The sequence below is a fragment of the Hordeum vulgare genome, chromosome 4H, assembly GCF_904849725.1.
Source record: "Hordeum vulgare subsp. vulgare chromosome 4H, MorexV3_pseudomolecules_assembly, whole genome shotgun sequence".
NCBI lineage: Eukaryota > Viridiplantae > Streptophyta > Magnoliopsida > Poales > Poaceae > Hordeum > Hordeum vulgare.
The window spans coordinates 516727946-516742226 of record NC_058521.1 but is presented as its reverse complement, the minus strand read 5'-3'; the positions used below and the strand labels follow the sequence as shown (position 1 = coordinate 516742226).

General features: G+C 47.3%; 2 protein-coding genes, 1 non-coding gene and 1 pseudogene across 4 annotated transcripts; 3 read left to right on the top strand and 1 right to left on the bottom strand.

The window, feature by feature from the left end:
- The first annotated feature begins 1404 nt into the window (after positions 1 to 1404).
- Positions 1405 to 4357, top strand: LOC123449229 (glucan endo-1,3-beta-glucosidase 7-like). Its single transcript, XM_045126369.1, has 3 exons — positions 1405 to 2085; positions 3015 to 4018; positions 4095 to 4357. The coding sequence occupies exons 1-3, from the start codon at positions 2007 to 2009 to the stop codon at positions 4299 to 4301; spliced, it is 1290 nt and encodes a 429-aa protein (XP_044982304.1). The 5' UTR covers positions 1405 to 2006; the 3' UTR covers positions 4302 to 4357.
- Positions 4358 to 4551: 194 nt separating this feature from the next.
- Positions 4552 to 13656, bottom strand: LOC123449230 (DNA polymerase I). Of its 2 annotated transcripts, XM_045126371.1 has the most exons (15): positions 13546 to 13656; positions 12966 to 13197; positions 12140 to 12219; positions 11300 to 11338; positions 10879 to 10897; positions 10082 to 10138; positions 9012 to 9139; positions 8858 to 8926; positions 7069 to 7154; positions 6852 to 6961; positions 6012 to 6062; positions 5643 to 5701; positions 5366 to 5410; positions 5162 to 5236; positions 4552 to 5071 (listed from the first exon to the last, which is right to left on the bottom strand). In XM_045126371.1, the coding sequence occupies exons 1-15, from the start codon at positions 13639 to 13641 to the stop codon at positions 4955 to 4957; spliced, it is 1263 nt and encodes a 420-aa protein (XP_044982306.1). In that variant the 5' UTR covers positions 13642 to 13656; the 3' UTR covers positions 4552 to 4954. The 2 variants fall into 2 exon arrangements, with proteins under 2 accessions (XP_044982306.1, XP_044982307.1); XM_045126372.1 differs by lacking the exon at positions 10082 to 10138.
- Positions 7478 to 8697, top strand: LOC123449231 (annotated as a pseudogene).
- A 245-nt stretch (positions 13657 to 13901) lies between the features above and the next one.
- On the top strand, positions 13902 to 13975 carry TRNAE-UUC. Its single transcript has one exon. It is a non-coding gene; the product is annotated as a tRNA-Glu (tRNA).
- The last annotated feature ends 306 nt before the right edge of the window (positions 13976 to 14281 follow it).

Sequence of the window (14281 nt, the reverse complement as noted above, 5' to 3'; positions counted from 1 at the left end):
TGGAGGGAAGCGGATCTGACTCCGACCAGTCTGGATCATCGACTGGGGGTCGTCACCTACCGATTGGAGGAGGCAATGGTGGTTCGCATTGCACTTCGCCCGCTCCCGCGGTGACATGATCTGCCTACCGCGACTCCATAGCGTACGGTCAACGGGTGCTCAGTTCCTGTGAGCAGGATCATCGAGGTCCCGGCGGGCAGAAAATCTCTCCTTCCCCATCACCAGTCTGGCGAACTTCGAGTCCCACCGGAAACGGGTTGTTCGCTGTGGAAAGGAGAGGATAAGGGTCGCTGAGGCATATCTCACGGAGGAAATGGCAGAAGCGAAGGTGGCTGATGCGAGGTGCAGGCGGCTCTAGAGGAGGAAGCCATCCGCGCGCACATTTTGAGTAAAGGGCAACGGAGAAGCACACACGTCCTCGCCCACGAGCAGAATCGAGCGGTCCGTGAAATGGCCGGACTGCCATCGGAGGAGGTGGAGGAGGTGAGCGACGGTGAGGACAGCTTCGGTGACGAGCAGATCCGGCTCAATCTGTATTGCATCTTCGACCGGTACTTCGGCGAGAAGGACAGCAAGGGCTCCGGGAAAGGCAAGGACAGTCGTGGCTAATGTCCACCGTAGCCAAACATGCCAAATTTTGATAGTACGATGGCATGTTAGTAGTGATGGATTAATCGAACGATGTGTATAATGCATCGACGTAGTAGTTGCATGGTTTGTATGGATTTAAGATATTAGATTTGAGGCATCCGGTTATAGAATATATTATTTAAGGCGTGGCCGGTCAATGTCCGCCAACGCGCCCGGAGGCGCATTCGCAAGCGTTTGAGGGGCCGGATTTGCAAGTTGCGGATGTAGATGATCTAAGTGAGCTCTCACATAGCTTTTGAATCCGTAATATTGAAGGCACAACCTTGATGATAACCTCACCATACTGTATTGTATGGGCCTAGCATACCATTATATTGCAAAAAGTTTAGTTTTCCTCAAGACATCTTCATTAAACCAAACACCTCATCGCTCATGCCTCTATTCCCTCTTGCCTCAGTGGCTGGCCGCCTCGCATCATTCCTGACCACAACCACTCGTTGACAAACCGTAATCCATCCCCTAGATGAAGACAATGTTATCACGCACAACACGCATCACGAGGAATTTAACATCAGTGCTGAGACGCTCATCGACCAAGATTTGGGACGGCCAAATATTACTAGGATGTTCATAATATAATACCTACACACACGCCATGCAATCCAATCGACCAACCCTCTCCCAAGGAACATATAGGTGGCGGGCGCTTTTCAATTGCCATCATGCGTATGGAAAAAATCGCTTCCTTTCATTTCATCTTGACCTTGTCGAACGGGAGGATGATTGAGATAACAATCGTCTCACAATTAATTATCCCGATAACCACCCGTGTGGCCGGTCGCGCGCCACAGCGCCGTTGCGCAAATCCGGAGACACACACAATTGCTAGGAACCAAGGTTAACAATTCCTGCGCAAAATCCCGTGGCCAGAGTCAGCCTACCACATGACAAACGCGGCAAATCAGACGGTTCCAGCCGGGATGCGCCCCTAAATTCCGCGAGACGAAAGCGCCTCGCGGCGCCACCATGCCCATCGCCTCCGTTTTGCTCTCACCGTGCTGGCCCGAGCCACCACCCACCACCCACCAGAGAGAGAGCATTGCGAGCGAAGCCGCGCCCCCTCCCTGATCGTCACCGCTGCCTATATATCTGTCCTGGTACAGCAGGTGCGCCCGCCGCTACGCACAACACAAAGGCAGCAGAAACGAGCGAGGCGACGGCGACCGGCTTCTGCTGTGTGTCGTCCATTCCATCCTTCTTCCCGCCTTCTTTCCGGAAACGACGACAGCCCAAGTAACGCCTCGCCTCGCCTCCTCCATCCATCCTTCCTCTTCCTCGTCTGCCTCGCATTTCCATAGTCGTCCAAGCGGCCAGCCACCGAATCGGGGGCGTTCATCAGGCGGTCGCAGCACAGCATGGCGGGCAGAAGGTGGCGGCTGGATGCTGCTATGATCTTGGGGCTCCTGCACGGCGCCTTCCTCTTCCAATTGGCAAGTAAGCTCCCAGTACCGTTCTGATATGTTTTTTTTTTAATATATAGCTTACCACATATGCCATGTGGTAGGTCGCAGATTCCATATATAGTTTCCCTGCTTCTCTTATGAGTTTTGTTACTTCTGACTTAACCTGTTCCATTCGGAAAAAAATATATATACTTCTGACTTCAGTTGTACGCGGATATATTGAGCGTATGCTTGCTCTTCTGATTGTGATGACAAAAAAGCGGAAATAAGATGGGATTGTGCCGTCCTGATCATACTACTGTATTTCCCAACGCCCAGATAGAGAAAGGAATCATTTTCGGATTTGCTGTCGAGTCTGACCGACCGTCGAGACGTTAACCGTACTAAACACTGTATTAGCGGAAGCTGATGTGCTCAAAGTAAGTAGAACATGAGTGGAAGTAGCTCCTAAGCAACCTCACATGCACGTTATGTTGGCAAGGTTGGCACGAGGTGACTTTGACCGCTGTCCTCACGCTTGAGGAGTCTCCGCGCCCAACCGGCTGGTCATGGAATCTAGCTAGTGGTACGAGTATCAACCAAACTATCAATGCGAAAAAGAAAAAAAGGCAATGCTTCTACAGAGGAAGGTCCAGCACCTAACAACTGTGCATGTGCATGTGCAGTTTCGAAGAGGCCAAGACTGTACAGTCAGTAGCTGCGTACGTACGTATATTTGCATGTTGCCCAACAATACAAAAGTCCGATACATATAGAATTACAGACATGCCCTGGCTCGTTCGCGTCCCAAGAATTTGATGCTTATCACCACTGCATACACGTACAAAAAAACTAGTTGCGACACCATTTTTGTAGTATCTGCTTGACATCAAACATGCGCTTGTTATGAAAACATCCACGGAAGTAACTTCGTTATGCGTTCTAACTCGCCGCGTGGACGTACGTGTTCAACGTTTGCAGCGTCGCAGTCGTTCATCGGGGTAAACTACGGGACGATCGCCGACAACCTCCCGCCAGCGGCGTCGACGGCGAGCCTGCTCACGTCGACGTCCATCGGCAAGCTCCGGCTCTACGAGCCGCAGCCGGACCTCGTCGCGGCGCTCGCTGGGTCCAACATCTCCATCCTCCTGGGCGTGCCCAACTCCGACGTCCCGAGCCTCGCCGCCTCCCCGGCAGCCGCGGCGTCGTGGGCCGCCGCGAACATCCCCACCACGGTGTCCGTCTCGGCCATCTCCGTCGGCAACGAGCTGCTCAACTCCGGGGACCCGACGCTGGGCCCGCAGCTCCTCCCCGCCATGCAGAACCTCCTCGCCGCGCTCCCCGCCGGCTCGACCACCAAGGTGTCGACGGTGCACTCGATGGCGGTGCTGGCGTCGTCGGACCCGCCGTCCTCGGGGGCGTTCCACCCGGACCTCGCCGGCGGCCTGGACCCGGTGCTGGACTTCCTGCGGCAGAACGGCGGGCCGTTCATGGTCAACCCGTACCCGTACTTCGCGTACGCGTCGGACACGCGGGACGAGACGCTGGCCTTCTGCCTGTTCCAGCCCAACCCGGGCCGCGTGGACGCCGCGTCGGGGCTCACCTACATGAACATGTTCGACGCGCAGCTCGACGCCGTCCGGGCGGCGCTGGACGGCAAGGGGTGCGCCGGCGTGGACATCGTGGTCGCCGAGACCGGGTGGCCGTACAAGGGGGACGCCGGCGAGGCCGGCGCCAGGGCGTACAACGGCAACCTCGTGGCGCACCTCAGGTCGCAGGTGGGCACGCCGAGGACGCCCGGCAAGTCGGTGGACACCTACATCTTCGCGCTCTACGACGAGGACCTCAAGCCCGGGCCCGTGTCGGAGCGGTCGTTCGGGCTGTACCAGGCCGACCTCACCGCCAACTACGACATCGGGCTGGCCAAAGGCAGCGCCGCTCCCAGCACGTCAGGCCAGATCGGCGTCACCGCGGCTCCGGCGCAGGTGCTCGCCGAACCTAGTACTGCCTTTGTGCGTTCGATGGAATGGACGGCGCTGACGCTCTTCGATTGTTTTGCAGGGTGCGCCGCAGGGCGGGAGGGGGATAACGCCGGCGGGGTTCTGTGTGACGACGGGCAGCGTGCCGGGGAACACGCAGCCGCAGCAGCAGAGCAGCTCGTGCTACGTACCGGGAACAGCAGCATCGCCAAGAGCTGACGCCGGCGTGCTGCTGCTTGTCTTGTTTGGTGTTTTGCTGGGCCTGGCAATGGTGGCCCCAAGTAGGTAGATGACTGTATAGATAGTCATTTTCTGAATGAAAACTCCTATGACTTTTGGAACGCAGACATTACTCTTTGTGTGCATAAGAATTCACCGGCTGAGGACAAAGAAAAATGGTCAAACTTGGCACATGATCGAACGACGAACTAATCAGGTGTAATTTTCATCTTAGGAGGCGAAACTTAGCACATGATCGAACGACGAACCAATCAGCCGCCTTGCATCTCTCTACCCTTAGGCCGCGCTTGGGATCGATGGAATTGAATACAAGTGTAATTTACCGGCCAAGAGCTGTTTTCGACTGGATACAAAAATGACCGTGGGAGGTCTGTAAGTCTTATATGGGGGTATCTGAAATGGAAGCGCTAATCCAAACAGGGCCTTAGTTAGAAGTACAAAAAAATACGTTACCGATGTGTTTTATCTACAAAGCTCAAACTACCTATGATTAGTTTCATGGTATGCACAGTTTGTCTAAGCAGGCAACGTCGAATCTTTCTTGCGCGCTTCAGCACAACCAGCAACGAGATGAATTCTCTCTTCGGGTATGGTGAGTGCTCCATAGGCAGAAGCTAGCCGATCGCATTGTACTGGTCTCCTATCTTCTCGCCTAATTATCCGAACATTCTTGAGGGTCACTACTGAAAAACTCTGGCATCGTCATGATTCAAGTTTGTTCCAAAGATACAAAGCTCTTCTGATGATTTGGTCTGCCGACGATCCTTCTGCATACGCTTCCAAAGCTCGCAGCAGATTTATGAATTTGGCGCCATCATCCTGAAAGGCAGGATAGCAGCATAAGCAGGAAGCACAAAATGAACAGAACCTAGTGGTACTGAAGATATACGATGCTACGGCTTGACTTGCCTTTGGCTTCTGGAAGACGAGGTCGGGGGTCTTAAAAGGAACCATGTAGGATGGAAGGTCACAACGTAGTATGGCCTACAGCAAGAATAACCTCGATCAAAAGAGTTCAGTCGAGGGATGGTCTCATCTATTAGCAGGCTAATATACAAAAGATGGTGGAATTCAGTACTCATGAAAGAAGACGGTTAGAAAGAAAAAAAATACCAGGCTTTTGCAGAGTAATGCCTGTTCCGATTGAGAGATCAAAGCCTGTAAAGGACCACAGTCAGCACAGCTTCTCAACATTTTCCTTACGAGAACATTAGGGAAGAACTCTACTGAAATAAATTACTCAGGCATCTGGGACACCATAAGTTGACAACTTGACATACTTTCCGGAGAAAATGCAATCGATAATCAAGAAGATGATAACATGTTTAAAATTTCAGATGTCATTTTTGCATTGTTGCAGTCTGCAAGATTTAGAATGGTCTGCTCTTACCTGTTTGATTCGCTGGTCCTCGACTTCATCCACTGATCTCAATAAGTTCTCCAACGAACCTATTCAAATTCCAACGGAAGGACAATTTCAATCAAGGTTTCTGATAATGCTGTTCCATACTTTCAAAGACTCAAAACATCAAATATATTGTAACAACAACACTGGTGAATTAGTGATGGAACATTAGTCATCTTTAACTCTGTGTATACAAAACCTCGTTTCAGATTGTGTACCTAGCTCGATTAGTCAATAAACTAAAAAATAAATAAAGCAACATCCTCTAGGCCACCGTCCTCAAGTGATCAATAGTGAGTACATATCTAATAAGCACTCAGGAACAAAAAAAGGTTTGATAAAAAATGAACATACCAAACTTAGTTATCAGTTTTGCTGCATTAACATCTCCAATTCCTTCAACTCCTGAAAATCAAAATGATCAGTCATACAATGTCACAGTCAGCAGGTCCCCGTAATGAAAGATAGGTCATTCATGGTCTTGTGTGTGCGTGAGGGGGGGGAGTAAAGGTAATTAGACTTACTAGGGTTCATTACACATACAGTGGGTTCATAGATGTGTTGTGCTGTAGAAGTGCAATCAAATTGCAGTACATCTTATCAGTGTAGAGTTGATATTGAGATGTATGGCATTGTGTTGCAAAGCTTGAAAGCCCTAGATAGAAAAGAAGAGCAGAGAGCCCACTGCACTTGTTGTAGACTTGGGGGCACGAAGCGGTGGGGCAGTTTGGGGACCATGAGAAGCGGACAGGATTTGGAGACAAATGGTGCAGCTGCAAGGTAGAGGCAGAGCGGACTGGAGGCAGTTTGCTCAGGCGACTTGTGGAGCATCGTCGCAGCCATGGACTCCAATGTAGGGGGTGCTTCTTGCTTTCTTGCAAGGAGAAGGGTGACAACATCATAACGACATGTCTCAGGCTAACTTGGCTACCAAAAGCAGCCACCCATCCCATAGGCCAAATAGTCCAGAAACCGTCTAACCCATGCAACACACTTAACCAACTGCCTAAATTAGGAAGTTTCTGCCTGTTTTTTCTCTCCGTACTCCAGTTTTTGATGCATTTCTAAGGTAGAAAGAGATCTATCATGCTTTCATATACAGTTGGGCCGGCTTGTCATGCCAACCCACCAGGAACAAGCTTTGTTGGTCCCTAACTAAAATGGTATAAGATACAACAGCAACAGAAACAATACCTGGTATATTATCAGCTTTGTCGCCTGAAAGTGCAACAACATCAACAAACTGTGATGGCTTTAATGCTCCATATCTCTTCACGAAATCTTCGACTCCAAATGAAACCATCCTGTTTGTTCAGAAAAAATGAAACCTCCAGTATGTCAAAATCATGAAAATGAACTGTTTAGACATTTCAAGCGACACTTTCAGAAGGTAAAAAACAATCACACTGACCCAGAACCACGTGGAGAAATCCTCAGCAAACGTAGAGAAGGTGATAAAATTTGGAAGAAATCTTTATCAGGAGAGACAACACGCACCTTCAAAAGAGGCCAGGCATATTGAAAAAGAAAGAAGTTAGCGATAGATAACATCATAACAACCAGAGTACACAAGAAAATATCAAATACATCAGACTTTAGCAATATCAAATTTATATCAGCTAATTTCACTTCTTGCACTGTTGGTAGAAAACAAGAAATGCTGGGATAGCCCTTAACTCCAGCCATTGCCTAGTTGCTTCACTTTCCAAGTAAAAGTGGTAGTCGGCCCCGCGTCGCTCCCAGGGGCGACTCGGGCGGCGAAACCCTAGCCGCCACCCAAGCCCCCTCCTTCCCCTCCCTCCCCTCGCCGCCGCCGGAGGATGCTGGTGGGCGATGCCCTCGTCGGTGGACGGCAGCGGCGGGGCCCTTGTTCGCGTGCTCGCGCGCTGGAGCGGTGGGAGCGTGTGGTGGCGCGCCGGAAAGCTGTCCGTGTGCAGGAGAGGTCGAGATGGCACGGTGCGTGTGCGCGGAGGCGCTGCTACGGCGGCTGCCGGCCGCTGCAGCGAGCGGCAGAGCTGGGGGCGCCCAGATCTGGGCCGCGCGGGCCCGCCTTGGCCCGAGTCAACCACTCTGCCCCCACCCACCCTTCTCCCTCCTCCCACCCCTCCCAGCCGCCCCCGGTGGTTGCCGCTGGGTTGTGCACGCGCGCGGTGACCCTGACGGTTGCTGCGATGCTGTGCCACGGCGAATCCCGGCGGCGGAGGCTGCGGGCCGGCGCGGTGGCGGCGCGGTGCAGGTGATCGTTGTCGCCTGCTGGACGCGCTCCCGGTGGTGGCCGGCCTGCTGGCGCTGCGCTGGCCGGTGCCCAAACCTGCGACTACCGACGTTCCTAGGCTTCCCTCTCCATGTGCTTCCGTCTTCTCCAACGTTCTTCGTCATGTCCGGTCTGCATCTGCATCTGAGGTCCTTGCTCATGGGTCGGGGCGAAATCCCCGCGCAGCGACGGCCTGCGCTGTCAACGGCGACGCCCGAGGGTGCCGTCGCCTCCTTGGAGGCGTTGGCATGACCCCTGACCGGACCTCCTCCTCGAGCACCGGGAGAAATCCTAGGTCCGGCCTCCTGGACCGGGCAGCGGCGGCGTCTCAACGCCGTTACCCTCTTGAGGGCGCTGCTTTGGTGGCTGGTGATGCACCGTTGGCGTAGACAGCTGAACAGGGAGCAGGTTGTTTGCCAGCGCCGGCCCTCCCCCAATGATTGCTACACCAGTTTCTATCAGGCCCTGCCTTTCACCCGCCGATCCTAGGCACATGGGTGTGAGGTACGTTGGCCTGGGCAGTCCTGGAGCTGCAATTGTCCCTAGAGGTGTCTTGCAATGGCGGCAGGGCGAGGCCTAATGTCGTTGTGTGTCTGTAGCTGAGGGCACCTCCTTACCTAGTTGTAGTCGCTTGGTGAGGACGGTCGTGTGTGTGTGTGTGTGTGTGTGTGTGTGTGTGTGTGTGTGTGTGCGCGTGTGTGTCCCTCCTTTCTGGAGGTTGTACCCCCGATGTCTTCTTCCTGTTCAATGCAATGAAACGCAAATTCTTTTGCGTTTTCTCGAAAAGAAAAAAAAGTAAAAGTGGTAGGAACAATTGTTTATTATTCCATTGTTACCGGAAATCTAATCAACGTTCCAAAAAAGAAACCAGTGCTAAGATTCATGAAGAGAAATATGACAAAACAAAGTATTTGAGGAATGATTTATGACGAAGTATTTTTTTTACCTTGTAACCTGCAGACACACTGTTGACAGCTAGTGTACCAATAGCATCATCAGCTTCGACACCTGGAACCTACATTGATAATTTTGATGATCCAAGATATCAAAAGATAACAAATATCATCTTCAAACCAAATATACAACTGCTACTTTTTTACCTCGATTACTTTAATTGACATTGCTTTGATAGATGCCTTCAAGTATTGCATGCCCTGAACAATGGTGTCTGGTGTTGAGGTGCGATTGCTCTTATAAGCAGGATACAACATATGTCGAAAAGTCATTCCTAGGAGAAAGCAAAAAAGATAGTATCATGTTTCTAAAGATCTAAATAAGTAGAGAATATTGGAGATAACTGTTGAGAAGAAAAAAAACTTCACAAAACTAAATTCAGTTAGTGTTATTTTAATAAATGCAGACCTATATATCAGTAAAGAAGAGAGCAAAATGGGGAAAAAATGGACTAGAGTTGAATTGTTTCAGCTCAGAAGACTAGAATAAACAACACATATCCAGATTTCAGAAGGACCGCAGCAAATACAAATGAGCCAGAGTTTCCAAATGTACACACCACATGAAGTATAGAAATGAGGTTCTGTATGTTTCAAAAAATGAAATGAGGTTCTGTCATATGTACTGGACTCTCCCGACAAATGTGCAGGATTTGTAAAATGCATGAATAGGAAAAATACAGGAACAGAATTTCATGACATGTTGGATCCTAGAAAGATTGGGAACACAGCAATCAATAATAGAAATTGCTTGGTGGCACCACAAGAAAAACTGGAATTCTGAAGACACTGGTCATACACACAAAGGAAATTTTCCAAGAGGGTCACCGCTTGTTAGCTAATCGCTCTGTAACTTAATATAAAACGTTTTTTGACACTCTCATAGTAATTTTGGAGGGCTCGTTCCTTCGAACAAAATGGTGCTTCCCACGAGATTCTTTCAATCCAACGGGGCAAGAAAAGGAGGATTTGAAATAGAACAAGAACACTCCCTTATAGAATGAAAAAACTGGCATTTGTGAGATGAAGCCTTAAACATTGTATTCTACAAATCATATTTTATCACTCCTACTGTTTTACGCTTCTTTTGATCCAAGCCATCTTTTGCAAAAAAAAAAAGGATCTGACTAGAAAGTGAGATGCACCAAGATGAGGAAGCCTCAGATTACCATCTCCCATGATACCCATTAAGTTAGTTGAGTTTATCTTACTCTTACCTTTTGCCATGTGACATTCTTTGGATGGCATGGCAGTATAATGACCGTATGGGACTCCTGAAAAGAAAAGTTTGCCCACTTATTTATAACTAAAAATTATAATGAGATGTGTTACTCTGAATTCGCATAGCAAGGGTATTGGGGTTCATTTCACAAAGTAGTAAACAAAGGGAGATGAAGAAATCCAAACAGAGAGACTAACCCTGGAAAGCCGCATAACATAGATATTTATTTGAAATTGCACCAAACATGTTAAGTTGAGTTACATAGACTAATATGGCAACTGTAAGTCGGTAACATTTGTTTGAGTTTGCACCATTGCACCCCCCCCCCCCCACCCCACCCCCCTGGCGCAGATATAACTCATTCATAAATCGTAGTATCTTTCAACAGAACAAGATGGATCGCAGATGTCAAAAGAAAGTGAGGAAAATACCACTTTGTTTGGTTTGACAACTAAAAGAATAAACCAGAGAAGAGTACTAAATCATGAGCAGGAACGATCAACTAGGGGAGAACGCTACATGGCAGGAAAGATGAACTTGGAGAGGACGTTACATGTCCAAATACAAATAGAAACATGTTCAAATACAAATAGTAATATAAGACAAATGCTTAAAGAAAACAGAATTTGGAGTAAAAAAATTATGTTGCAAACTATGCAAATTGACATTATATGAAGTGGATGTGCATTCAAGAATAATAGCAAGGATTTGATTGAAGGAATTTTTCCAAGAGTAAAGATTAGAAAGAATGAGTTAGGGCAATTTTCTGAATGAGACAGGCACAGAGCTCACCATCATGGTCAAACACCATCTGCAAATGAGTTTAAAGCTACATAAGTGGTGAGAAGGCTAAGAGGAAAACAAATAAAAGAAGTAAAGAAAACACATAAAAACACATTGTTTCTGTAATGATGTACTCACAGCTCAGTATTTACAGCTTAGTTTGGAAAGTGTCAAATGATTATTGAAGGCAAAATGTGGAAATAATAAGTATATAACAAATGTGCAGGTTATCTACAGTTGGCCCCTAAATATTTTATCCCATTGAGGATTGGACTAAGTATACTAGACTAAACATATGCACTTAAATTGATAAGCAGTTACCAATGAACAAAGGTCATGCATACAGATCACCAAAATGTAGATTTTTCAGTGAAAATATAAAAATAAATAAGCACTGCCAGTAGAATCCATGCAAGAACAAATGACATACCGCAACATGAGATGGAAGGAACTCCAGCATGTCAAGAAGCTGCAGAGAAAACTCGACAGATTACAAATCACAACAAAGGATCATAAACTTTATTAGTTAAGCAACTATTACAAAGGAAACAGTTCTACAATGTCAATATGAAGTTTGGTACTTGAAAAGCATGGAGGCAAAAGGTTAATCAATCATTAATGATTGAACAGCAAGAGTATTGAATATTTTCTTCAAAGCCACAGTAAACAACATATTGACACATTCTCTATGGACCCAGAAGGGACTAATACCAACTAAGGATAAACTTTTGTGGTTAATAAACATCACAACTCTGAAATAGGCAGATATGTACAGAATATTGTATTTTCCCAAAACTCAGCCCTATAAGATCCGCCTTAATGGTCAAAGATGCCTACTGGAAAAAACTTGATAAGAGAAACATCCTATTATCTGTCACTATAGTTCATTAACTAAACGTCATATGAAGACAAGCATGGTGGAATAATATTGCACTGACCATCCAATACAATGTGCATTTGACCAAAAACATATCTTAAACTCCAAAAAGTTTCTCAGCTTTCCTCACCTTCCACTTTTTTTTTCACTTCTCCCTGATTCCTACTTGTTGGATTAGTAGTGCCCAGTGAATGGTGAGGAAATTGTTTATGAAGAAAGAAAAATACAAGAATGGACCGTATTCAAAATACAAATGAAGAAACAGAATTGCCCTAGCAGATTGTGTTTCACACAAACTCTACATGAAGCAACCCATAACTGCAACACCCATTATATAAATTTGAGTTTATTAACATTGAGGGTGTCATTTCAAAGCTACAAATAAGTCCTCACCAGTGACAGAGCTTTGAATATAGTTAAAACCCAATCCCCATTGCCATCAGCATGTTCCAACTGACCATGCTGCAGCTGTGCTACATCCATGGAAAAATAATAAATGAGTTGTAGATTACAACACTGAAAACAAGCAATAGGAAAGCGTAAATTTCTCAAACAGCTTTAATGTACTACAAACGTACATATTTAAGAACCAATTTCACAGATTGATCAGACTACTCTGTAGTTTTCTACTATTACAATTGCCCTCTAAATCTGTATTACGAAAACCAGTTAAGAGTTTCTGTCCAAGCATAGCACACAGTTCAACAGATAGACGAATTAGAAGGTAATGGATGTGCACATTACAGGGTAAACAATACAGCAGCTGAACAGCTAAACCATCAGTCTCTGAAAACAATGTCCATAGGATGGGTGAATGAAATAGAAAACATTGTGTCATGTCATATTGTCATGGACTCCAGGTTGCATGTGTGGACTGTGGACGCATGTAATATTTCTTTTGCCCCTATATTTTGTGTCTAGGATAACGACAGAATTCTGCTGTACTTCAAATATCATATTAAAGTAGAATTAAGTCCAACAGTTCCATGTCTAAGACTCTAAGTTGAGTTTAAACATTTCCTTTGCCAGAACAAGAACTGACTTAAATACATGTTCCAATACAACTTACCATATCATATGAAACGAAATGTCTTGAGATTCATGAAGAGGTGACTGTCAAGACATTTTGTTTCTAGAAATGAACATACCATAACAACTAGGAAAAGGCAAGCAAAATGACAAGATGTACCAATAACCAGTGCACGAGGAAAACACTGACCTAATATCTTGTAGTAGGATCTGTACATCACTGAGGTTCCATCAACAAGCATGATTCTACTCTTTGAAGGATCAGCAGGAGCGACATTCACGCCAGGACCCGTTAATATGGTCGACACACCTGAGGGCAAGCTGTCGTCGTACAACGGAATCCGTGGGGCATGATCCACTGACGGTCCTTGAAAACTCTCGACTGAATCAGTGACTGGCAAGACTGACTGCCCCGAGAAACCCTAATGTATCAAAGGCAAAAATAGGAGCAGTAATTAATGGATACTCGCATTTGGAAACATTAAGGTTATTATAAACCACATGAATCCCTATCATTTCGAATCTTAAAAGGGTTGGGTCGTCCAATTTGCAATGCAACTACACGAAGGTGCTCCGCTGAACAAGAAGAAACTTTATCCAGAGGCAATGCGGTGCAGGTAGCAATGAAATGGTCGCCGATTTTACTAGCGCTAGTTAATGTGGCATCCCCCTATTTATTTTCGCTCTACGGGCCCTCTCCGGCCCCAATCTGTGGAACCGTGAGAGGAGGAGGGCGTCGGGTACCAGAGAAGGGGGCGCAGAACACGTACCTTTCGGGAGACGGCGAGCGGCAGCTGGAGGCGCCGCGCGGCGGCGCGGAAGAGGAGGCGGGGTACCGCGGCGGCGCGGAAGCAGCAGCACGCCATCGACGGACCGGATGCCGGCAGCGCTCCAGTCGCGGGCGGCGGTGGAGGCCTGTGCCAGCCGGCGGGCCGTCGACGAGGTGTTTGGAGGCGGTTCCCCTTGGGGCTGATTCAGCAGCACAACCACGGAAGTGTTTTTTTTTTTTTTCGAGGAACACAACCACGGAAGTTGGGAGGGGAGCAAATGGTGTGGCGGCCGGCAAGACCGTGGGACCTAAACTTTTTTTATGATAAATACCGTAAGAAATATTTACTTTTACCAATCCATTGTCGTCCAGCCCGGTTAGGATATCTGGCTTTCACCCAGACGACCCGGGTTCAAATCCCGGCAATGGAATCTTTTTTTGTGTTTACAGTATAATAGATGTGTGTGAAATTTCTTGACGAAATACGGCTTGTACAGTATAATAGATGCTCTGTAGATTCTTTTTGTGTTTACAGTATAATAGATGTACGGAGCTGTAGATAAAATTCATGGAGCTGCTGTACAGGTGCTCTGTAGATTCTTAAATTTTAAAGAGCTGATGGATTATCGAACGAGTCGTTAGTTCAAAACTAAAATCACGAAGCCCATGTCTCCCTAAAACTAAGACCATGTATCCCACATCCTATCAACACCCTATATAAAGAAAATTAATAATGT